At 38.7% G+C, this 22397-nt stretch overlaps 2 protein-coding genes across 2 annotated transcripts; both read left to right on the top strand.

The window, feature by feature from the left end:
* Positions 1-179: 179 nt before the first annotated feature.
* LOC137923954 (coiled-coil domain-containing protein 42 homolog) lies at positions 180-12194 on the top strand. Its single transcript, XM_068767216.1, has 7 exons — positions 180-289; positions 959-1160; positions 1649-1822; positions 2939-3017; positions 3695-3834; positions 4647-4909; positions 12129-12194. The coding sequence occupies exons 1-7, from the start codon at positions 180-182 to the stop codon at positions 12151-12153; spliced, it is 993 nt and encodes a 330-aa protein (XP_068623317.1). The 3' UTR covers positions 12154-12194.
* A 1104-nt stretch (positions 12195-13298) lies between these two features.
* LOC137924346 (putative odorant receptor 85e) lies at positions 13299-21162 on the top strand. The gene is made up of 5 exons (XM_068767740.1): positions 13299-13788; positions 15072-15197; positions 17151-17368; positions 19783-19813; positions 20960-21162. Exons 1-5 carry the CDS (start codon positions 13299-13301, stop codon positions 21160-21162), a joined length of 1068 nt encoding a protein of 355 aa, XP_068623841.1.
* The last annotated feature ends 1235 nt before the right edge of the window (positions 21163-22397 follow it).

Below are 22397 nucleotides of genomic sequence, written 5' to 3'. Positions count from 1 at the left end.
AAATAATGATTTTAAAGTTGTTACTGTACGTTTATTTTTAAAGTTATACGCATATGGCAGTCAAATTTATAAAGAGACATATTGATATATCGATTGCTAGGCAACGTGGCAAAAGATCAGTATTATTTTGATATAAATTACTTCGTATATCGTTTTATTAAAATTTTTAAGGTAACAAAATGAAGAAAACGTTAAAGGATTTAGCTCCTATAGCTATCCCGCATGGGCCACCTGTAGAATGTACGCCGGAATATTTCAAATCTAAAATGGAGACTGCAGGAATAACGAGGTAAGTATCAGAGGATATTTACTACACATTGCTATCTGAAATAGTAATTACATAAAAACAAACAGAAGCTTAACTGGAGAGCAATCAAGAGAGCAGTTTAAAGCTGCGAGGTTCATTCAGGAATGAGATGATCTACAGAAGATCCAAGGTCATCGACGTGGCTCGAAGAATTGTCTGAAGTAGCGGTGGGGGGAGACACATCGGTTGTGCAACCGATGGCCATAGCGGCCGAAAGATTCTTGAGTAGTAACTACAAACTGGTAGACGCGACATGGGGAGACGGCCCTCTAGGTGGATCAACGGCATAGCTATGGTCGTGGCTAGTCGGCGGTTGCAAGTAGAACAAAAGAGGTTCTCATGGCGATGTTTCTGGAAGACCTATGCCTTGGATTAGGTGTTTATATGAGAGTGATAATGATTATCCAATAGTTAAGGTTTCTACAAGTTTGTAGTGGCAACATTGCGTCATCGTCAGCGGGGCATCGAAAAGGGGAATTCCACGGAAATTAAATTGTTAATTTACGTCGGCATAAGTATACGGGCGAAGCTCGAATGAATATACACACTTCCACTTTGCACTTCGTGTTGTTACTATCTCAAGACCTACTGGCCCTAGGAAGAATGCCGCAAGTTGTTTATACAACTTTTTACTTTTTAATTAAAAAACAGGAAATATCCGGTATGGGACGTGGCCCGGCCAACACCGCAAGTGTTGATGGAGCAGGCTCGAAGAGATCTGATGGAGGCAGAGGAGAAGTTAGCCTCAAAGCGCGAAGAGGAGAAGGCTAACAGAGTGATCATGGACGCCAAGTGGCAGGAGCTGCGACAGAAGGAGACACTGTTGAAGGAATCCTTTATCAGCTTCAACAAGGTGAGGCGTTATGAGTTTTTAACCACATATTTTTAGCCTTAGGAGGTCCACTGCGGGACACGGCTTCCCCCCCCCCCCCATTTCTAAATGGACAGGCTGGAAGCAGCCTTTGAACGTGCTACACTGCGCTTGCCGGTCTATTGTCTTCACTATAGAACAGTGTTCCTGACCCTTTTTTGTGCCATGCCTCACGTAAGCCTTTCTAAAATTTTTATATCCCTCTATATATCATACGTAATTTTTATATTAGAGCGAAAAGTTTAAACTCGTGTCGATTTCATTTTCGAATTGCTCCCCTTAGCAGACAAACTGCCCTCTTGTAGACGGGAGCCCAATATTGGGAAATACTGCTCTAAAAACTGAAGGTCTCAGTGGTCATCTGTTTTGTTCGTTATGTGGCATACGCTCTTTTTTTGCAACACCTGTTTCTCATTGCATGCGTAAAAAATAAATATTTTGATAATATTTCTATAAATCTCTTCTATTAGTTTATAAGGGAAAACCAAGAGAAGCGTGACAGGGCGGAGCGAAAAATGGAGGCGGACACACAGGTGCTGCTGCGAAAAACGCGGGAGACCGAAGAGATGCGCATGCGCGTAGCAGAGATGGAACAAGTAAAGCAACTGATGGAGCAACAAGTCCAAGATTACACTATATACGAGGTAAATATCAACAATATTTTTCTATTAACAGATGTGTAACTGAACGAAAGCGCTTTTCTTACATTTCTATTGCATATAGTTTCGGAAATAATATAGAGATCCCACAGTCGCGCGGCGTATCATATTGCACGTCGATTCTTGTAGCGACCACAACACCCGTTGTTACGGCCGCCCGCTCCCTAACAGCGAAAAGTGTGGGCGAATCGGGGTTTGATCCTGATCCATCTTTGACTCGCCTGTAGTCCACGCTGGCGTCCCAAGCCACATACACAACCTCAACTTCAACATCAACGATACTTCTACTTCATTTATCTTCTACTTAATTCACGAACCCTTCCGATTCGTGAACTCAGTTTCGATGAAGCTGTAAAATCCCCCGGGATAACATCATCAACTTCAACCTAAACTAAATAGTCTTGTTGCGATGTTTGACAATGCAATGTCCTGATGCGTTTGCTCACTGGAAGTGTTCTTGTAGGCGAAGCGCATGAGAAACAAGTCTGTTGTACAAAGGGAGACTTCGCCTCATGTTTTTTTTTATGATCCCCGCTGTTGGGACCCCTTGTTCCCCTATCTCGCGTGGGACAGGGACTTTTTATTTCTAATATTCATATTTTTTATTATAATCATTCTTCTGTTTCATGTATCATATTATCTGTCGTACTGTTTCTTTCATTCTACAATTTTTCTAGTCTTTCTCTTTCATTCCATTAGCCATACATCCATTCTCAACCACTACATTCTAGGTTTCCTTACTATTTTATTTTGCAACATTACATTTATTGTTCAAATATTTAACACATATTTTGTTTATTATTATCATATTATATTATACTGTTAATTGCACTATCGCCTCATGTTTGACGTTGGTTGTGGTCCCATCGACGAAGTTTTAGAGATGGTTGACGTAGTGTGATATAATGATACGCAGAGGATGTTGCTGTTCATCTTTTGGAAACTTCTTTGTGAGCAGTGACAATTCTACATCATTAATGAACAAAGTTTCAATTATATAATATTGTATCCATGGAACCGACCTTCAACTTTGTCCTGTACCTTTAGGCCACCATTGCACTGTGCAAATACAATATTATTATTAACAATTCTATATTTCAGGACTACCTCATGTCAGTGGTTCGTGACTACCCCGAGTTTAAGCAGCCATTAGACGTGTTGAATCGATACGAGGCATTAGGTAACTAAACAGTTGACAAGATAACGTCGCTACCAATAATTAAGTATGGAAGTAGCAACGTGTTAGTTCAGAGTTCCCCAAACTTTTTTGTGTCGTAGATCCCTTGCCATGTTTTTCCGTGTTGGGTAGACCCCCTACTTACCTGATATTGATTTCCTATAAATTTCTAACTGTAGTGAAGTTTAGTGTTAAAAACTAAAAGTAAAAACATTTAAATTAAAACCACTCAAAATATAATTTTGTATCTGTTATGTAAAATGTACGTAAAATTAAAAAAAAAATTCGCTAAGGTAGACCCTTGCAGGTTGTCATAGACCCCTAGGGGTCGATATAGACCACTTTGGGAATCACTGTGTTAGTTGAATAATGAATAAAATTTCTGTTTACATATTTTATGATATTATATGATATAAACAGCCTTAAAGAAGATTGCACTCCAAAGGAAACGTTTTTCAAATTAATAGTTTTATTTGGAGTCTAAACTCGTAAGGCAGATGTTTCTTCTTACGTGCGATCACCTACCTTACTCTTCAATCTTTTTTCAATCAGTTTATTTTTAATGTAGTGTTATCTATAAAGGGATACATAACAAAACCATTATTTTTACGATAACTTTTAATGTAATTTCGATTTGGATGTACTGCTGGTGTACGTAAATAAATACATAAGTATCACAGCTGCCGCAAAGAGCGCCCTGGCGGAGCGGCAGGAGAGAGACCTGGAAATGCTGGAAAGCGCCCGACAAGAGATCGCTGCGCTTACCGAGGAGAAGAAGCTGTTCATCATGGGCCTGAATAACACGCTCGCTGACTTGCGGGTGATGATCAATGAGACAATGAAACTTATTTATTCTTAGATTCAAAAACTTAGACATAGATACATGGTATATTTAAATATACGCATATACAGATTACTGTAAAATTCGGATTGTTGATTTAGATTTATTTGATGTAGAACTTCACTGTTACCTACTATCTTTTATTTGTCATGCCCCATCTAAGCCTTTCTAAAACTCTTACGCCCCCCTGATTACCATATACATATATTTTTTTAATATTAAAGCGAAAGGGTTAAACTTGTGTAGAGTCCACTTTTGAATTGCCCCCCTGTGAAGCGTGGTCATCATTGGGACATACTGGTTTAAAGCGAAGTTATAAATAAGTTTTGCATCTCTTATATATTTGAAATTGTATTTGACGGATTTTTTTAAGAAAGTGCAATGATATTAGTAATTAAAATAGCCTGGTATACTTTCCCATAATTTAAGAAGGGGAATAGGAGGTCCACTGCTGGATATAGGCTACTCTTATAGATTTCCGACAGAATCAGTTGAAAGCCGTCTGCATTCAGTATCTTCGAATTACCTTGACAAGATGTCTATCAACCTTGTGGGGGGGAACGTATTACGTCTAGAATTTTAAGGCTCCAGAGTGTATTAGGAGTATATTATCAAAGAAATCATTTGGAATACCCTTTTTGACAACGCGTTGTGGACATGGCCAATATAACTAACAAAAAGGTAAGTGAAAGTTCATGCCAACCGCTTCCAACCGGTGTTATTATAATCTGTGAAGGAGGCAAACGTCGTACAGTGGACGTCCATTACATGATATGGTTTGAATTCCGTAGTGGCGATATGATAAAGTGAAGAACCGTGTGATCGAATGGGAGTTGGCGCTCAACCGGCTGAAGGAGGCTGCAGCCGCACGGCATGTGGAACTATGTCATGTGCGCGCCTCCGTCTGGAGCCTCTACGTCAAGATCTGCACGCAGAAAGGCATCCCGCTTGACGTCAAGGAGTCGGACTTCGAGCAGCAGCTGGTGGTCATCATGCGAGCACTGTTGGAGCTAAGAAGGATCTATAGGATTGCGCAGAGGCGGTCCAAAGAAAAGTAAGTATGAACATATACAGGTTTATTGGTTACAGGAGTAAAAGATTTAAATTGGTGAATGGTCATAGTGACCAATTTTTTACATCATTGGAAGAATGCTAGAAGAGCTCATCCTTTGAACACCCTTATATCGGCATCCATTTTCCATCGGGTTTTTTTGGGTTACTGGCAACACAGCTTCTTTGCTGTCTATTAATGTATTTACCGGGTCCAAATGTCAATGGTTTCAGAAATAATAACGTGTTGCGTAATAAGCCTTTTCGAAATTCGAATTACAAAATATTAAAATTAATTATTGTTTTGCTATCAGTCCCTCCTTGCTTTGTAGCGGCAAAAAATATAAGTCTGTCTCATTCTAACAGAATAAATTAATAAACGTCACCATATATATTAACAAAATGTAACGAGAGATAACAACACGGAGTCCGAAGTACTAGTGTGTATATTTATTCAAATTTAGCCTATATTTTTAACTGTGGAACCAATGGTTCACCAATAAAAATCGTCAGCCAATCACAAATCTAGAAATATTGTAAAGCGCATTCTTTCAGTCCTATGTACACAAAGAATATAATACTTCTGTGGAATTCCTCTTTATATGCGCCACGTACGATGACGTAATGTATCTCCTACAATATTTTTGGGCAGGTCAATAGAGTATAAAGATGGCTGCTTTGGTCTTAAAGTTCTGGAGCAGTGATTCCCAAAGTGGTCTATATCGATCCCTAGGGGTCTATGACAACCTGCAAGGGGTTTACGTCAGCGAAAAAAAAATGGGGGTCCATGAAACGAAAATGGGGGTCCACGATAGTGGATCTCAACACATACACTGATAGTACCTATTTACTTACATCATACTATCTTATAATATCAAAACATTTACATCATTTATAAAAGTACCTATGAAGTATATATTTTATGTTATTTTATTTATAGTTTATTTAATGTTACGTATATTTTACATAACAGATACAAAATTTTATTTTGAGTAGTTTTAATTTAAATTCAATTAATAAATGTATAAATTAACATGTGTTTTTAACACTAAACTTCACTACAGTTAGAAATTTACAGGAAATCAATATCAGGTAAGTAGGGGGTCTACCCAACACGGAAAAACAAGGTAAGGGGTCTACGACACAAAAAAGTTTGGGGAACTCTGTTCTGGAATGAAGACCGCAATGACGTTCAACCACAACACATATGATCTTGTTAAGGAAGGCGCTGGATGCAGGGTTTCATTCTGTTTTATTGGAAGTCATGAATTGACTTAGATGTAGCTGATGATGAGAGAATTTTATTTATTTATTATGCTCAATAATATCTTAATTCTCCAGGTTTGACGGTTAAGAAGAATATATATCACGTATATATATTCTTCTTAACCGTTTAAAAGAATAATATTTTTAAGTTTTTATTTACACCAATAACTCACTTTGCGTCGTGGTTACATTCCAAAAATATACGACGCAAATTGAAACGCCGCAAAGTGAATTAAGATTTTCTATAGCAAACCATGTAAAGATCGAAGGTAGGTTCCAGGGTTACGAAAATACTACTTTTTAAAAAGAAAATTGAACAAAGTAAACATTTAAAAAATTAAAAATAATATAACCCTGCCAATAAATAAATTGGAAAAATATTAACTTTGTTTGTAACCAGAAACAAAATATAAAAATTTATATAAATTTATTATTCTCGTTTAAAAAAAACCACAAAACACTACGTAATTGAAACTGAATTCTAAAATTAGCAAAACAAAGTAAAAATAAAATTGTATTCAAATTGCGTCGTTTTTAGTTAGAAAGGGAATCCCCGAGTTTTGATGGCATGGTGCAATTAGAAATAAAAGTTTTGCCATCTTTTAGAAATTTCAAAAGAAAATCTCAGTCGATGTTATGTCACAAGAAATATAGAATGAAAATATTGTTAGGCTGCCAAGGATAAAATAAAGACTTGTGTTCGGGATCGCCGCCTTTATTGTTTGTCTACCCCACATATATATGTCATACATATGTCATTTTCAAACTGTCAGTTGTCTTGTCTATATATGCTGGATATATTCTTAACCAAAACTGCAAAACCATAAATTATATGCCGCGTATCTCCCCCGTATCTTATTAAAGTCACGAGAAAAAAAATAAAGCATGCGTGCGTGGGTACGTAGCAAGCTTTTTAGAATAACAGAAGGTGCGAGGGCAGAATGGGAAAACTTATACTAAAACCAACGTATTTATGCGAGAAAGTTGAGGGACAAACTGACATGCGCTCCGCGTCAAAATCGTACCGGGACTGGATCCCGCGCCGGCGCAGCCGCTGCACTGCGTGAGCGGGGGTTGCGCGGGCGCGGCGGGCCGTGACCTACATAGCCGGCCGGCAAGCAAATGTCGCAGCTAGACTGCTAAAATAAATGTTGCGTACAATGTCAGTTTGTCAGTTTGACCCTCGAATATTTATTTATTGAATACATATATACAATTATAAGTAGATATATTTGAAATTAATTTAGGTGTTTAGGTTTATGTAAATAAAATCTTTTGTATTAAAATAAATGTAAATAAAAATTTTGACAAATAACAATTTAAATAAAGTGACTAGTGGTAGTGAGATCACTACATCAGCCCCCCCTTGAGACCGTCAAGGGCGATAATAGTTAGGAAACCTTACTTTTCGTCCAGATCGCGTAGTGTGAGTATTTTTCTCAGGATCTGGTGAGCTCTGGTTTCCTGAGCGTGTCACATGTGTTTTTGTATCGTGTTTGCGTGTGTCATGTGATTGTGTCTGTGTTGTAAGAGTGGAATTAGTTGAATGTGTTGCTGTGTGTGTTGTGTGTTTAGTAGGTGTGCATGGAGTGGTGTCTGTGTCACGTAGTATGTAAGCGGGCTTAACTCGGTCTACCGATACTGTGACTTTTTTACCATTGACCAGGATAGCGAAAACTTTATCGTCACGCTGAAGCACCTCGTACGGTCCGGTATACGCGGGTTTTAAGGTACCGCCGACAGTACAGTCACGCAAGAATACGTGACTGCAAGTGGCTAACTCCTTAAAAACGAACGTCGGACGCGTACCACTATGGCGAGCTGCAGGTGAAGGCTTCAAGCTCTGAATTATACTCCGTAGTCTTGACGTAAACTCCATCAAGTCTAGGGTATAGTCGACCTTTGAGTCAAAAAATTCACCTGGCAGGCGTAGTGGTTCGCCATATACTAGCTCGGCTGAGGTAGCGTGCAGGTCTTCCTTGTAGGCACTTCGAACACCCAACAAAACAAGCGGGAGAGATTCTACCCAATTCACATCACCGTGACAGACTATGGCAGACTTCAACTGTCGATGGAATCTTTCCACGAGACCATTGCAGGCCGGATGATAGGCTGTGGTGCGGCGGTGGTTGAATGCAGAAATGCGTGAAAGATTCTTAAATAACGCGGATTCAAACTGCCTGCCACGATCGGTAACTATGTCAGCAGGACAACCAAATCGGGATATCCAGCCACTGAGTAGGGCTCGTGCCACTGTCTCGGCTGAAATATCTGCCAAAGGAATTGCCTCAGGCCAACGCGTAAAGCGGTCGATGGCGGTGAGACAATACCTAAAACCTTGTGACAGAGGCAATGGTCCTACCAGGTCGATATGGACGAACTTGAAACGAGCTGCAGGAAGTTTGAAGGTGCCAACGGGAGCGCTTGTGTGGCGTGTAATTTTCGAACGCTGACACGCTAAACACGTTCGCACCCAGCTCCTGCAATCTTTTTTTACCTCTGGCCACACGTAACGCTCGGAGACTAGTTTGGCTGTTGCATTAGTCCCGGGGTGACTGAGAGAATGAAGGCTCTCAAATACCCGTCTCCGTAGCATCTTGGGGACGAAGGGCCGTACCACGTTGGTACTGACGTCGCAGAACAGTTCCGTGTTGCAGCCTGGAACCTTAAGTTTTTTCAGGCACAGTGACGTGGAGCCTTCTGCGAATTGAGTGAGCTCTGGATCGGAGTGCTGAGCGACTGCCAGCTGCTTCGGATCTACTGGCTGGAAAATTTCTGCAACTCGCGAGAGGGTATCGGCCACCACATTGTCTTTACCGGATATGTGCTGTATATCGGTGGTAAACTGCGCGATCAGATCCAGGTGCCGGAACTGTCTGGGCGAGCAGTTTTCTTTCCTATTGTGAAAAGCGTAAATCAGCGGCTTATGGTCTGTATAGACCGTGAAGACTCGGGCCTCGAGCATGTGGCGAAAGTATTTTATACTTTCATATACGGCGAGCAGCTCTCGGTCGTAGGGCGAGTATTTTTGCTGAGAAGAACTCAGCCCACGAGAGAAAAATGCTAGTGGCTCCCACGACCTATAGTTCCTCGACTGCTGCTGCAAGACGGCGCCAATAGCCTTATCGGACGCGTCGGTGACAAGCGCTAATCTAGCGTCACAGCTGGGATGAGCCAGCAAGGCGGCCTGACATAGGCCTTCTTTACATGTCTCAAAAGCCTCGAGCGACTGTCCAGTGATATCAACAGGATGTGAGCCTTTCACTGATCCTGTGAGAAGCGCGTTGAGAGGAGCTTGTTGTGAAGCTGCACTTGGGATGAACCTTCGGTAAAAGTTTACCATCCCGAGGAACCTACGAAGTTCTTTCACTGTTTTAGGGACAGGGAAAACCTTGATCGCCTCAACCTTCGCCGGCAGCGGTGTGGTACCTTTACCTGAAATGCGATAGCCCAAAAAAGTGACTTCCGGCGCGCCAAACACACATTTGGCCGTATTGACGACCATGCCGTACTGCTTCAGCCTGGCGAAAAGTTGTCGCAAGTGATCTTCGTGCGTCTTCTGGTCCCTAGAAAAGACAAGAAAATCGTCCAGGTAAGCGTAGGTGAAATCCAGGCCCCGTAGCATCTCATCGACGAAGCGCTGAAACGTCTGTCCGGCATTACGAAGTCCGAACGTCATATAAGGAAATTCGTACAGACCGAACGGCGTCGTGATGGCTGTTTTCGCGATGTCATCCGGATGCACGGGGATCTGGTTGTAGGCTTTTACCAGGTCAATGGTAGAAAAGATTGTGCAACCTGACAAACAATGGGAAAAGTCGTGTATGTGTTTGATGGGGTACCTGTCGGGTACAGTTCGGGCATTCAGCATGCGGTAATCCCCACAAGGACGCCACCCGTTGTCCTTCTTGGGGGCTAGGTGGAGGGGTGAAGCCCATGCAGACTCTGAAGGACGGCAGGTACCGTTCTGCAACATCGCCTCAAATTCCGACTTGGCAATCTTAAGTTTATCAGGCGCAAGCCTGCGTGGTGTGCAAGAGACCGGTGGCCCAGGTGTAGTGCGGATGTGGTGAACTGTGTTGTGAGTCAGTGTGCGATGAACGCCGTGTGGACGAGTGACTTCAGGGAATTTAGCAAGTATGTCGTGATACACCGAGTGACCAGATACCACCTTCACCGAAGAAATACTCTCGTTAGTATTCGCGAGTGACGCTACAGTCGCGAGCGTTGTGACGCCGTCGATGAGTCGCTGGTTTCGTACATCTACCATAATATTGTAGTGTGAAAGGAAATCAACGCCTATTATCGCCCTCGTAACGTCAGCTACAATAAAATTCCACGAAAAGTCACGGCGCAAGCCTAGATTAAGCACTAAGTTGTAAAAACCGTAAGTGTGAATAATTGAGCCATTCGCAGCACACAACTCGAAATTTGTTTTTGAGCGATATTGTTTTAAATATTTACGGGGAAACACACTCAGGTCACTTCCTGTATCGACTAGTAACTGTAGTTTAGTTCGTTTATCCGTGACGAATAGGCGACCGGTAGTCGAGCAGTCGTCGGTCGCCATCACCGACTGCCTTTTGCGTTTCCCGTAAAATCGCAGGGCTTGACACACTTATTTGCTGAGTCCGCGAACTTGCTATGGTACCAACAGATTGGGAACTTTCTATAGTTTGAGTGAGACCTAGTGGATGATGCTGATGAACGACCTCGACGTTTTGAGAAATTCCGATTTTTTGACTTTGACCGCGACATACGGTCGACTTTTTCCGTCAATGCTTGTACTTGTCGGGTCAATGCGGCTATCTCACTAGATCCACCTGAAGACGTACCCGAAATTCCTGCAACCTGAGAGGTCGGTGACACCGCATCTAGTACCTGATCTGCGAGCTCGGCGACTTCATCCAGCGTCATTTTGGCCTGAGACGCGATGATGGGCTGCACACTGCTAGGCAGACGACTGGCCCAGAGGGTTCTGAGCAGATCATCCGGTACACCAGAACCGGCCAGGCTCTTTAACCGACGCAGGAACTGTGATGGCTTGCTGTCACCTAGCTCTTCATGGTGAAGTAATTGCTGTACCTGTCGCTCCCGAGACGCTGACAACCGCTTGATGAGTTCATTTTTCAGGGTTTCGTATTTGTTCGTCGCGGCCGGGCCCTCAACAATATCTTCGACGATTTCCGCATACTGCGGTTCCAGCTGTGAGACTGCATGATGATACTTTGTTGCATCGGACGTTATGTTAGCTAAAACAAACTGGCTCTCCAACGTCGCAAACCACAGTTTTGGCTTTGCCGCGTAGAACGGCGGTACTTTTACCGCGACGCGATTCAGCACGTGTTCATCCGATCCTTTGTTCTTGTTCTCCTCATTCGCCATTTTGTTCCAAAGGTGGTCACCACTAAAGCGTGAGTGCGTGGGTACGTAGCAAGCTTTTTAGAATAACAGAAGGTGCGAGGGCAGAATGGGAAAACTTATACTAAAACCAACGTATTTATGCGAGAAAGTTGAGGGACAAACTGACATGCGCTCCGCGTCAAAATCGTACCGGGACTGGATCCCGCGCCGGCGCAGCCGCTGCACTGCGTGAGCGGGGGTTGCGCGGGCGCGGCGGGCCGTGACCTACATAGCCGGCCGGCAAGCAAATGTCGCAGCTAGACTGCTAAAATAAATGTTGCGTACAATGTCAGTTTGTCAGTTTGACCCTCGAATATTTATTTATTGAATACATATATACAATTATAAGTAGATATATTTGAAATTAATTTAGGTGTTTAGGTTTATGTAAATAAAATCTTTTGTATTAAAATAAATGTAAATAAAAATTTTGACAAATAACAATTTAAATAAAGTGACTAGTGGTAGTGAGATCACTACAAAAATAATGCAAATAAAATATTTGTTATTTCGCATGTAAATATTATAGTAATAAATAAATATTTCTTTTTCAGAGACACGGAGTCTACGCAAACTTGAAACAATATTTGGAATGTTTTATTAATGTTTTTTTCTTTGGCAAATAAATAGATAAAAAATAACACTATTTTTTTTTAATTCCATCACAATTGTATTTATAAAAATGTTTCTTTACTGTACCCTTTTTATATATATATCAACCCATAGACGTAAGGAATAGGTCTCCCCCAAAGATATCTATGAGGAATATACTATAATTGCCACAATTAGCAGGCGGGTTGGCGATATCTGTATGGTAATATGGTAGCCAGAAGACGCTGTTGCCATCCTATGAAAACTTATTTGTGAGATGTGGCAATTCTAATCAAGTAATGCACAAAGTTTCAATTACGGCCGCAATTCTCAGTTCTTTCTACTGGGTAAATAAGTAAATTATGTTCGAAGACTGTTTAGGATTTTTTATTTTTTTATGGCGCCTTATATAGGGGACATCTCGCTCCACTATCTTATTTTAGGGACTGTGCTATTATTATCAATAATGATTTAATTTTACATTTTTAATTTCACGCTTCACAATTCCTCTCTTTTTCTCTTTTTTCGTCTTTCACAATTCCTCTCTTTTTCCCTTCTTTCGTCTTCCACAATTCCTCTCTTTTTTCTTTCTTTCATCCTTCACAATTTCTCTCTTTCTTCTTTCTTTCATCCTTCACAATTTCTCTCTTTCTTCCTTCTTTCATCCTTCACAATTTCTCTCTTTCTTCCTTCTTTTATGCTTCACAATTTTCTCATTCTCAAAGCATTCATTTACACATCGCTTCCCATCCTTCGCCACATTTCTTAGAGATTTTTATTATTAACATTTCCAATTATTATTATTATTTTTATATTGCTTCTAATATTTCTTTTTTAACATAATTTTATAAACTATATTTTTTAATAATTAAAAAGTAATCAAAAATTAATGTTGCCATATATAGCTTGCAAAATATTAACTACGTCGAATACTGCTTATTATATACTTGAGGCAAGTCAAACGACAATTACCTTGCGTTGAAACTCCAGTAAACTCTACTTAAACGTTTTAATATTGCAATACATCTAATTACCTCCTTCGAACTTTCGAAAGAGTTAATTGTTCAAACTTTACATTGGTTTAATTACAATTCAATTGTTTACTAAAGCTGATCGCTATGAAACGGAGTAAAATGATCCGAAAAACTAGAGAAACTTCTTTAAATATAGAAACAATAAAAAATTACACGCATTTCTTGGAGATACCTTTGAAATTCGTCGCATGTTGGGATTGGTATAAGAAACCAAAGAGAGAATACGAGTGGATTGTTAACTATATGTATCTAGCTTTGGTGCTTTTTGTTTTAGCAGATTTGTCGGCGTCATTGTTAGTACATTTGTGGACTGAATGGATGGATGTAATGAACAGCCTGGGGGAGATAGCTGATGGGCTGCCTCTAGTCGCGTCTGTGGCTATTGTAGCCTACTTCGCGATATACAAGAGCGAACTATACGATCTTATTGACTTCATGAACTTAAACTTCAAGAGTCACTCGGCTAGAGGTCTCACTAATATGACAATGTTGAAGAGCTACAATTATGCAAAGAGTTTTGCTTATTTCTACACGGCCTGCACTTTGTTTAGCGTCACTATTTATGTTATTCTACCCGTTATTGCTCATTGTAAGTAGTATTCTGACAAATATTGATCATTTTTTTTATTAAATGTGCCTGTTATTCATAAAAAATCTTACTAAAAATTTATTTTAAGTAATCTAACCCAGGGATGTCAAAGTCAAACATTACTTAATTTAAGACTCGCTAAAAATCAGTTTCAATAAAAGCAAACAATTTTATTTTTACTAAATAATTGTAATAAGCATATATATAGTAAATTAAATATAATATTTAGCTGTGTAGCTTTTTGGTAGTTGTGATATTAGCGAGCCAATAGCAGCCGGTCAAACCGAGATTCGGACCTCTCGGGCTCCCTTGTTGTACATTCTAAGCGGACATTATCAAACGTGTGACAATTCAAACCGTGGTCCCCTTGTGGGGGCTTTGTACTTCACTTCATGGAGCGTTCATCGAAGTTACCTAAGAGCTCGGCTTCGCTACTTTAAATGTCTTAAGCTGGGAGCACTCTGCGCTCTACCGCTCCAATCTCGCAGAATCTGCAAATGCCATTTGAGAAGCAGTGACAGTCAGGTAAAATAAAAATGCAAGCAAGTAACTTAAGGTTGACGTTTCCTTAATAAGTTTTACAATTGATTGAAACAGAATTTGAAATAAAGAAGGAAACTAATAGTGAAACTGTCAAAGCATTGGCAATCGACATGTATAATATTACAGTTATTATTTAAAAGTTTCCTTTATCGAAACATTAGGGGATTTTATACGGTGTTAAAATTAATACTGATGTATAATCTTCTAGGTTATTGGTTTGTGTGAATGTATATATCTTATATGCTATAAATTATTGTATGGTACACTCTATCTACATCTCAATGGTTTCTGAAATAATAAACAACGTAAAGATATATATAGTAAGAAAAATCGTTTTCGCAATTCGGATTACGACATTTTATATTAATTATTGTTTATCATCTGTTCTTAAAGAATTTGTACTGCCAGAAGTTATTGGTCTGACCTATTTGATTAGAAAAAAAGGTTGTGTAATTTATTTCAGAATAAAAAATTTATAAAGAATGATTGAAAACAGGTTATTAAAGCTTTTTACTGACAAGTAAATAATATCGTATATCAATAATCACCAATTACTCTGTATAAAAACTAGGGCATAGGATCTTATGTTTCTAAAGGGAGTCAGTTAGTTACTGTAAATAGATTCAGACTAAACGCGTTCAGTCACCGATTCTTACTAGACAAGTACTGACCATGTGCTATTAAAAAAACAATTTTGTAACATTCGCATAAAGTTGAAAGTTTTTTATTTTTGATTCCAGTATGGACTAAACAACCGCTGCAGCCTTGGATCTACTCAGACGCCTCCAGCACCAGCGTAATTGTGTTTGTTTTTCTCAAGCAATGTGTGGGGCAAGCGTTCGTGGCTTTGGCAGTTGGACAGTTGGGTTAGTAAATATAGAAATTTAACTCGGGCAATTCTATTTATGCTTTTACATTTAAAAAATCATATTTTAATATGATGTTGTCAAATTAAACACTCATTTAGACAAATATAAACCAATTATATAATTCTTTTCGTATTATAAAGAAAACAATTAAGAAAAATCGTTGTTTCCATGAAAATAACCTGTGGTATATTTAAAAAAAAATGTATAAAAAGGGTTAAAAGTACCAGTGATTTTGTGCCGCGTAGCAGACAAACAGTTAAAATACTCTAACCGGCACAATTCATGATTTAAAACTAGCATTGGTGGAAGAATGTGACCTTAAGAATTAATCAACAACCTTATTTTGAATATGGGCAATCATCAAGCACTAATAAGGGTTCGCGGGGGCAATACTCGATATTGATTTCGTTTTTTTGTGTTCACTTTAAAATTAAACCGATAATAACTAAAAAGGAAAAATACATGAATCGGTATTTTTTATACTTTTAGCATAAATTTAAAAAAGTAAATATTTTGCAGCTTAATTAATTAAGAAAGGGACTAATATATAGCTACTTCCGCTAGAAACATAACAACTCCTGAGGACGCCCCTTGGAGGGGTGAAACACGTGTAGAGTAGATTAACGGTGGTAGTTGTGTTTCGCATTGTTTACCGCACGCGCATTTATCAGCGGGCTGGCGGGCGGTGCACATTGCACGTCTACTGCTGCATAGCGGAAGTAGCTATATATTAGCCCCTTTCTTAGTTAGGATGGACTTCCACGAGGTAACGTTTGATTCTATTAGATACTTAATTAATTATTATTTTTAGTAATTTGAGCAGACGTGATTATTTAGTCGAAAAAAAAATTGTCAAAAAAATAGTTTTTTTTGTGTTCCTCTTATTGTCCTGGTGTGTGTAGGAAAAATAAGTGATTCTTGTAACAGAATACATGTAACTAAACTGCAGTTGATTCCCATTAAGAATGTAGTGAGTAATTGTCCGTCTTCCTGGCAAGTCGTTATTAATAAGAGATTTGTGAGACAGTCCAGTTCATTATCATTATTTAAGGAGGAAGATGTCCACAGTTGGTTGGAAGCGACCTGCATTCAGTCTTTGGAACTTAACAGTTCGTCTGTCCATCTAGTGGGACGATATTGCATTGTTTTATTTCAGTGTCCTTTAAAAGCTGCGTGTAAGTCAATAAACGAACGGTTGCCCAGTTAAAAAACTAAATTTACGAAGAAATATCTGATATTCCACGAGCCAAGTGCCAGCGATATTAGAATTTTAGATTTAAGACACACCTCAGTAATTTCCCGAGCTTTGTAGTTTTTTTTTTTCAGTGATATTTTTAAAACCCGTTTGTCTTATTTGCTCACTCTGCATTTAGCTATAATAACACCGAAGAGGTTATATCTTTACTTGAAGAAGATCGTTAAAGTACAAAATGTTTATTTTTTTATGTCGATAATGTGTTTTGAATATAAATTGACAATAAAAGCTTATTATTCAGTAAACGAATATTTAAATGACAAGAGTCCTTCGTCGTGATATCGCCTGATTAATTCTTATTATTTAGGCTATGTCTGATAAAGTGTATTTCTATAAATTTGTATTCTTTACCGTATTAAAAGATGTGTTGTTGTGGAGTTTCTTTCTGCTTCTTCTCAGCAGAGCAGCAGCAAGCAGAGTAGAGTCAAAAATAAAACATTAAGGCGACCAAAAATATATATGTACCTTCGTTATCAACAACCTTTTGCCATCTATTATACAACGTCTTCCAAGTATGTAATGAGCTATCAAAAATGTGCAGAAACGACTTTACTTTCCGGTCCCCCTAATAGATTTAAAAAATAAATAGGTACTAAGTTGACCATCGATAACAGTTCTGTTAAAAGTTTGCAATGTTAAATAAACAAATTTTAACTTATCTTTATATTTAGATTGAAATTAATTTAAATATGCAGGCGTGTTCTTTGCGTCGAACGCGATACTACTTTGCGGGCAGCTGGACTTGGTCTGCTGCAGTTTGAGGAATGCTCGCTATACAGCCCTGCTGAAGGGCGGCGTCCATCACGCTGCGCTGATGCCTGCCCACGCTGATATCCTGGAGGACGAACGCCACAACTACATTTACAACAGAAGCGAGTTCCTCGACTCTTGTTACAACTATGACGATAAACTGGTACGAATTATCTTCTATTTACAATTATATACTGTATCACATAACTTGAGTATATCAAATATTAATTATTTAATGGAATCAGGCGTTACCTTGCACAAGTTCATCCTAAGTAAGAAAAGGACCAATATTTAGTCACTAGACTCTGTTTGGCACTAATCGATGTAACATCATAACTCCTGAAGATACTCCGTGGAGGGGTGTAACACGTGTTGAGTGATTTGGCGGTGGCGGTTGTGTAATTCGCATTGTTTGCCGCATACGCATTTATCAGCGGGCTGGCGGGCGGTGCACTTTGTTGCATGACTACCACTGCATGTGCGGAAATGGCTAAATATTGGTCCTTTTCTTACTTATCAAATATTAAGTGTTGTGATGTGGAAACACGTTTATTTAATTATTAAACAAATTGTGCGCGGAAAATGATTAATTCGCCTACGCGCGGTTGCGCATCGAACCATGGCTCAAATCCGACTCTCTAGAACTCCAACGGCCGCGGGCGCACGTGCTGCGCGTCTTGGCTACCTGCCAAGAGCAAGCAAGAGCGCGTATCGTGCACGCCGTGCGAGTGAGCGAGATGAGTGGGCGAGACAAACAAAAGGTTAAGCGTTGTGACGACGTCCGCGGGAACTTTCACATCTGGCGGCTTTTTTATATAGCAATATTATTACAGTGTACATTAATATTTCACAACATAGTCTCCCGTTTTCAATTACGTTGGCGTGAAAAGAAAATGGAGGTATGAATCTGTAGGGTAAAAGAGTTCAGTGTGTTCACTGGGTCTATAAAGCAATGGGAGATGGAATGAAAGTTTTTGGAATCGGATTAAATTATCTTTAATTAAAATGCGAAATAAACAAAATGCGAATATAACTTACACAAGTAAATGCGACGGGAGCTTGGGCGCCCCGTTGTCTGCAACTTCTATTTAGACAAACAGGGGGATGTAACACGAAGACAATTTTCATATTTATTGTCGAATTTTATATGGTAGAAATATAACTACAGGAGGTCCATCTAAACAAGTTATATTTTGAAAGTGGCCTATGAAAAAAAGTCTGGACACCTCTGCTTTACATCAATGTACCAGGGTGAATCAAAAAGTTCTTAGAAGTGCATATATATGAAATCTTTTTGGATCAAGTTCGATATTCAAAGTAAAGAGTGTCTATCACACTATATTTATGCAGACTGTCACTTGTTTTTGTCAGTTCGTTCGCATGTAATAATTTTTTTTGTGCAACGAGTTGCTAAAAAGTCAAAATTATGGATAAAAGTGAGTTACGTGCGGTGATAAAATATCTCAGTTTGAAAAAAATGTCTACGAAGGAAATTTTTTTGGACATTCAGCAGACATTAGGGGGTGATGCTCTACCCTATTCTACGGTTGCGTACTGGGTGGCTGAATTTAAAAGAGGTAGATCAAGCTGTAAAGATGACCCGCGTTCTGGGCGGCCTTCAACCTCCGTTACAGAAGAAAATGTCAAAAAGGTTGAGAATCTGGTTTTGGAAGACAGAAGAATGACTATAAAACATATAGCTGAGATCCTAAAGATATCTTTTAGTAGCGTTCAATCCATTTTAATTGATTCACTGGGGTTCAAAAAAGTGTCTGCAAGATGGGTGCCACGAATGTTAACCGACGAAAACCAAAAGCGACGTTTGGAAATTTCCAAGCGTAATCTCGAAATGTTCCAGCGTGATTCGGATAATTTTTGCCGTCGTCTTGTCACCATGGATGAAACGTGGGTCCACCATTTTGATCCTGAAACTAAAAGACAAAGCATGTCTTGGAAAAGACCACCCTCTCCATCCATTAAGAAATTTCGAGTTGCTCCTACCGCTAGGAAAGTTATGGCCTCTGTGTTCTGGGATAATGAAGGAATCCTTTTTATTGATTACATGCCAAAAGGCCAGACGATTACTGGACCCTATTATGCAAATTTAATCCCGAAAGTGCGTGAAGCGATTAAAGAAAAACGTCGTGAAAAACTGTCGTTGGGCGTGTTGTTCCTTCAAGATAACGCTCCTGCTCATCGATCGGAAGTTGCGCTCAACGCAATCCGCTGTGCTGGCTTCAATCTCCTTGACCACCCACCATATTCTCCGGACTTAGCCCCAAGTGATTTTCACTTATTTCCAAAATTAAAAGAGGAAATTCGTGAAACAAAATTTCACGATAATGACGCGGTTATAGCTGCCGTAGAGGACTTTTTCGAGAGTCAAGAAAATAATTTTTTTTCACAAGGAATAAGGAAGTTAGAAACGCGTTATTCTAAATGCATTGCATTGAAATAAGATTATGTAGAAAAATAAAATATTATTATTTAAATCTTTGCATTTTTTAATATTGATTCCAAGAATTTTTTGATTCACCCTCGTATTATAAAAAAGGATTTAATTGTTTTTTTTTTCAGACTCTTTGTATTGGACATAAGACTAAATATGGTAAGTATGTATGTATATAACCTTTTTGATGATTGAAATAATTCGTTGCTTGTTTAATACAGTTAAATATTTTTACTCGCGTTTGCACTATTCGCGGATTAAAAAATGAATGAAATGCGACCCGATTCCTATATCCACATTTTTTACAAATTTAGCTCGGTCCAAACCCTACCAAACCATCACTGAACGCGGATAATTCCCACGTTGTACTGTCTGTTGACTAAATGGAAAGCTTCTATAACCCTTAATAGCCTAGAGTTTCAATTTTGATACCAATCTTTTAAACCGAATGTTCACATTACTATTATTTTTTTTTATAGGTTGGCTGTACGTATTTTACTGTTGTATAATATTCCAACAAAATTCAAAAAAAAATCTATTTTTTCCTTCATCTAGACCATCAAGCAAACACAGTAATATTAAAAAAAATCACTTTCGTAAATCAGGCTATTAAGGGTTAACACTTTCAACATAAACACCCGCATTTTGTTTGATTAAAATATTGCTCAATTGTAAAATACATCTCATTGGTTAATAAAATTTATCTATAACCTCTTGTGGCGTACCGCTTAAGTAGTTGTTTTGATTTTCCCGCCGTATATTTTTTGAACTGTCTGTTAAGAAATGACCAGTGCGTGTCTTATATTCTACAAGTCTTAAGTCATGTTTTCAAATGCGAGGACATTTGCTTTCGGTCAGAATTTCTTAGAATTCATTTACTTACCACTTTAATCGCCTTTTCGTACGACCAATGTGTTTCTTATAGCTTTCTCTGCTACAAACATAGGAGACTTCATTGTACTTATTTATAGTTCGGTACACAAACATTTGACTCATTTGAAGGATTTTAAAAATTGTATTTGGCACCATACTTTATAATGCGATCACAATAATTCGATTTACTTTATCACTCCATTTCATCACAAAATATTTCACAATATCTCTGCGCGAAATTAAGAAAGACAATGAACAATATAAAAATGACAGATTCCAAATTCAAAAGTAATATTTTGTTTAGAGATTATATATAGTAAATTTCAGTTCAAGCTTCAAGATATTTTTTATTCTACGCCATAAGCATAGAAACGGCGTTCTTTGATTTATTTTCTATATAGTATGCAATTTACTAAGGTTAAATTCCAATAGACATTTACGAGAGCGCCTACGACGTAGAAACCAGTGAGGCGCTACGCGAGTGTGCCCGACTGTGCCAAGTCATCAACCAATACAAAGAGAAGTTCGAGGCGTTCGTGTCACCTCTTCTGGTGCTGAGGGTTGTGCAGGTCACGCTCTATCTCTGCATGCTGCTCTACGCTGCTACTGAGGTGCTGTTTCTCTGGAAATGCTAAAATATGTAACCATATTATTAACTGGTAAATTAGTGCAAAATTTCTTCTTCTGTCACTTGAAGGTACTACACTTTTTTATCGACTGTAGGCAAATAACTTTACCTTGGTCTTGTCTGATGTTATGTGACGACGAGGTCTACGATGCTACATGCTTGTTAAGAAGATTATTATCAGCCTATTATTACTATTATTAGACTATTCTTGACTTGAAGACTCCCAAATTATAGTTAGCTGAAAACAACGATGCCAGTAGGGTGTTTCTAGGCTCTCATTCGTTTAAATTTGACTTTATTTCAGTTACTATGTGTTCGGTAATTAGTTTTAAGAACGAATGTTGTTTCGTTAGACGCTTGTGTCTTGGTAACTATGATATACAAGATCCTATGTACAATTTTTTTAATAATAATGTTACGTTTTGTGGGTTCTGTACTCGAATGAAACACCATTGGTTCACAAGGAGTCCTTTATTCACATATCAGATGGTCACCCTACTTTAACACAAAGTATACTTTCGCTTAATCCAAACTGTGCTTTCAAATCGCTAAAGAAATCCCTGTCCAAGTAATTGCCAAAGAGTCACTTTATATCACTGATCGTAGATCTTAATCTTGTAACTCGAAAAACAACACTGAACTGTCGTCGTGGGGAGGGGATTTATACTACGGAGGTTCTAGTAAGTTCGAGATAGTACTCGGTTAGAATTTAAGAGAACCGTACACAAAAATTGTAAATAACTTCAAGGTCACGTGTATTCTTGATCCTAGGGTTCAGTGTTTATTGTTTAGAGTTCTGTATCTCGTGCTTTGTAGCAATAACTTCGTCAATTTTATTCCAAATAGATTGTAATTTTCATATATATCTCAAAAACAGATTTTATACTGTATACGAAGATAGTGTGCACTAGACCAACGATATTCGTACATATGTTTTGTATAACATTACTGTATGGCGGTATAAACACGTATGAAAATGTATTAAATGTCTTTTTCAGAAGTTCGACATGGTAACGGTGGAGTATTTAGCGGCAGTGGCGTTGGATATATATGTGTATTGTTATTTTGGTAATCAAATTATTTTACAGGTGAGCCCTATACTTTTTCTTTTGTATATGATAAGATAGAGATAAAATACCTTGTGGTGTACGATATCTGCTTCCAATTGGACCATCGCCATATTTATAATAGGGACATTTAAAAACGCTCCGCTTATGCCGATTGTACCATACGCACATGTGG

The sequence above is a fragment of the Battus philenor genome, unplaced genomic scaffold (assembly GCF_028537555.1).
Source record: "Battus philenor isolate CCGP_79_NKW_IND1 unplaced genomic scaffold, ilBatPhil1.0.hap1 SCAF_23, whole genome shotgun sequence".
Lineage (NCBI taxonomy): Eukaryota > Metazoa > Arthropoda > Insecta > Lepidoptera > Papilionidae > Battus > Battus philenor.
This window is presented reverse-complemented; position numbering and strand designations above follow the sequence as displayed.

What these genes read in the sequence shown, in the direction of transcription:
- LOC137923954 (XM_068767216.1), top strand. Translation starts at nt 180, where the DNA reads ATGAAGAAAACGTTAAAGGATTTAGCTCCTATAGCTATCCCGCATGGG. An exon ending in GAGACTGCAGGAATAACGAG is followed by an intron (nt 290 to 958) that starts GTAAGTATCAGA and finishes ATTAAAAAACAG; the next exon opens with GAAATATCCGGTATGGGACG. An exon ending in GAATCGATACGAGGCATTAG is followed by an intron (nt 3,018 to 3,694) that starts GTAACTAAACAG and finishes TAAGTATCACAG; the next exon opens with CTGCCGCAAAGAGCGCCCTG.
- LOC137924346 (XM_068767740.1), top strand. Translation starts at nt 13,299, where the DNA reads ATGATCCGAAAAACTAGAGAAACTTCTTTAAATATAGAAACAATAAAA. An exon ending in TTTGGCAGTTGGACAGTTGG is followed by an intron (nt 15,198 to 17,150) that starts GTTAGTAAATAT and finishes TTAAATATGCAG; the next exon opens with GCGTGTTCTTTGCGTCGAAC. An exon ending in TGGACATAAGACTAAATATG is followed by an intron (nt 19,814 to 20,959) that starts GTAAGTATGTAT and finishes AAATTCCAATAG; the next exon opens with ACATTTACGAGAGCGCCTAC.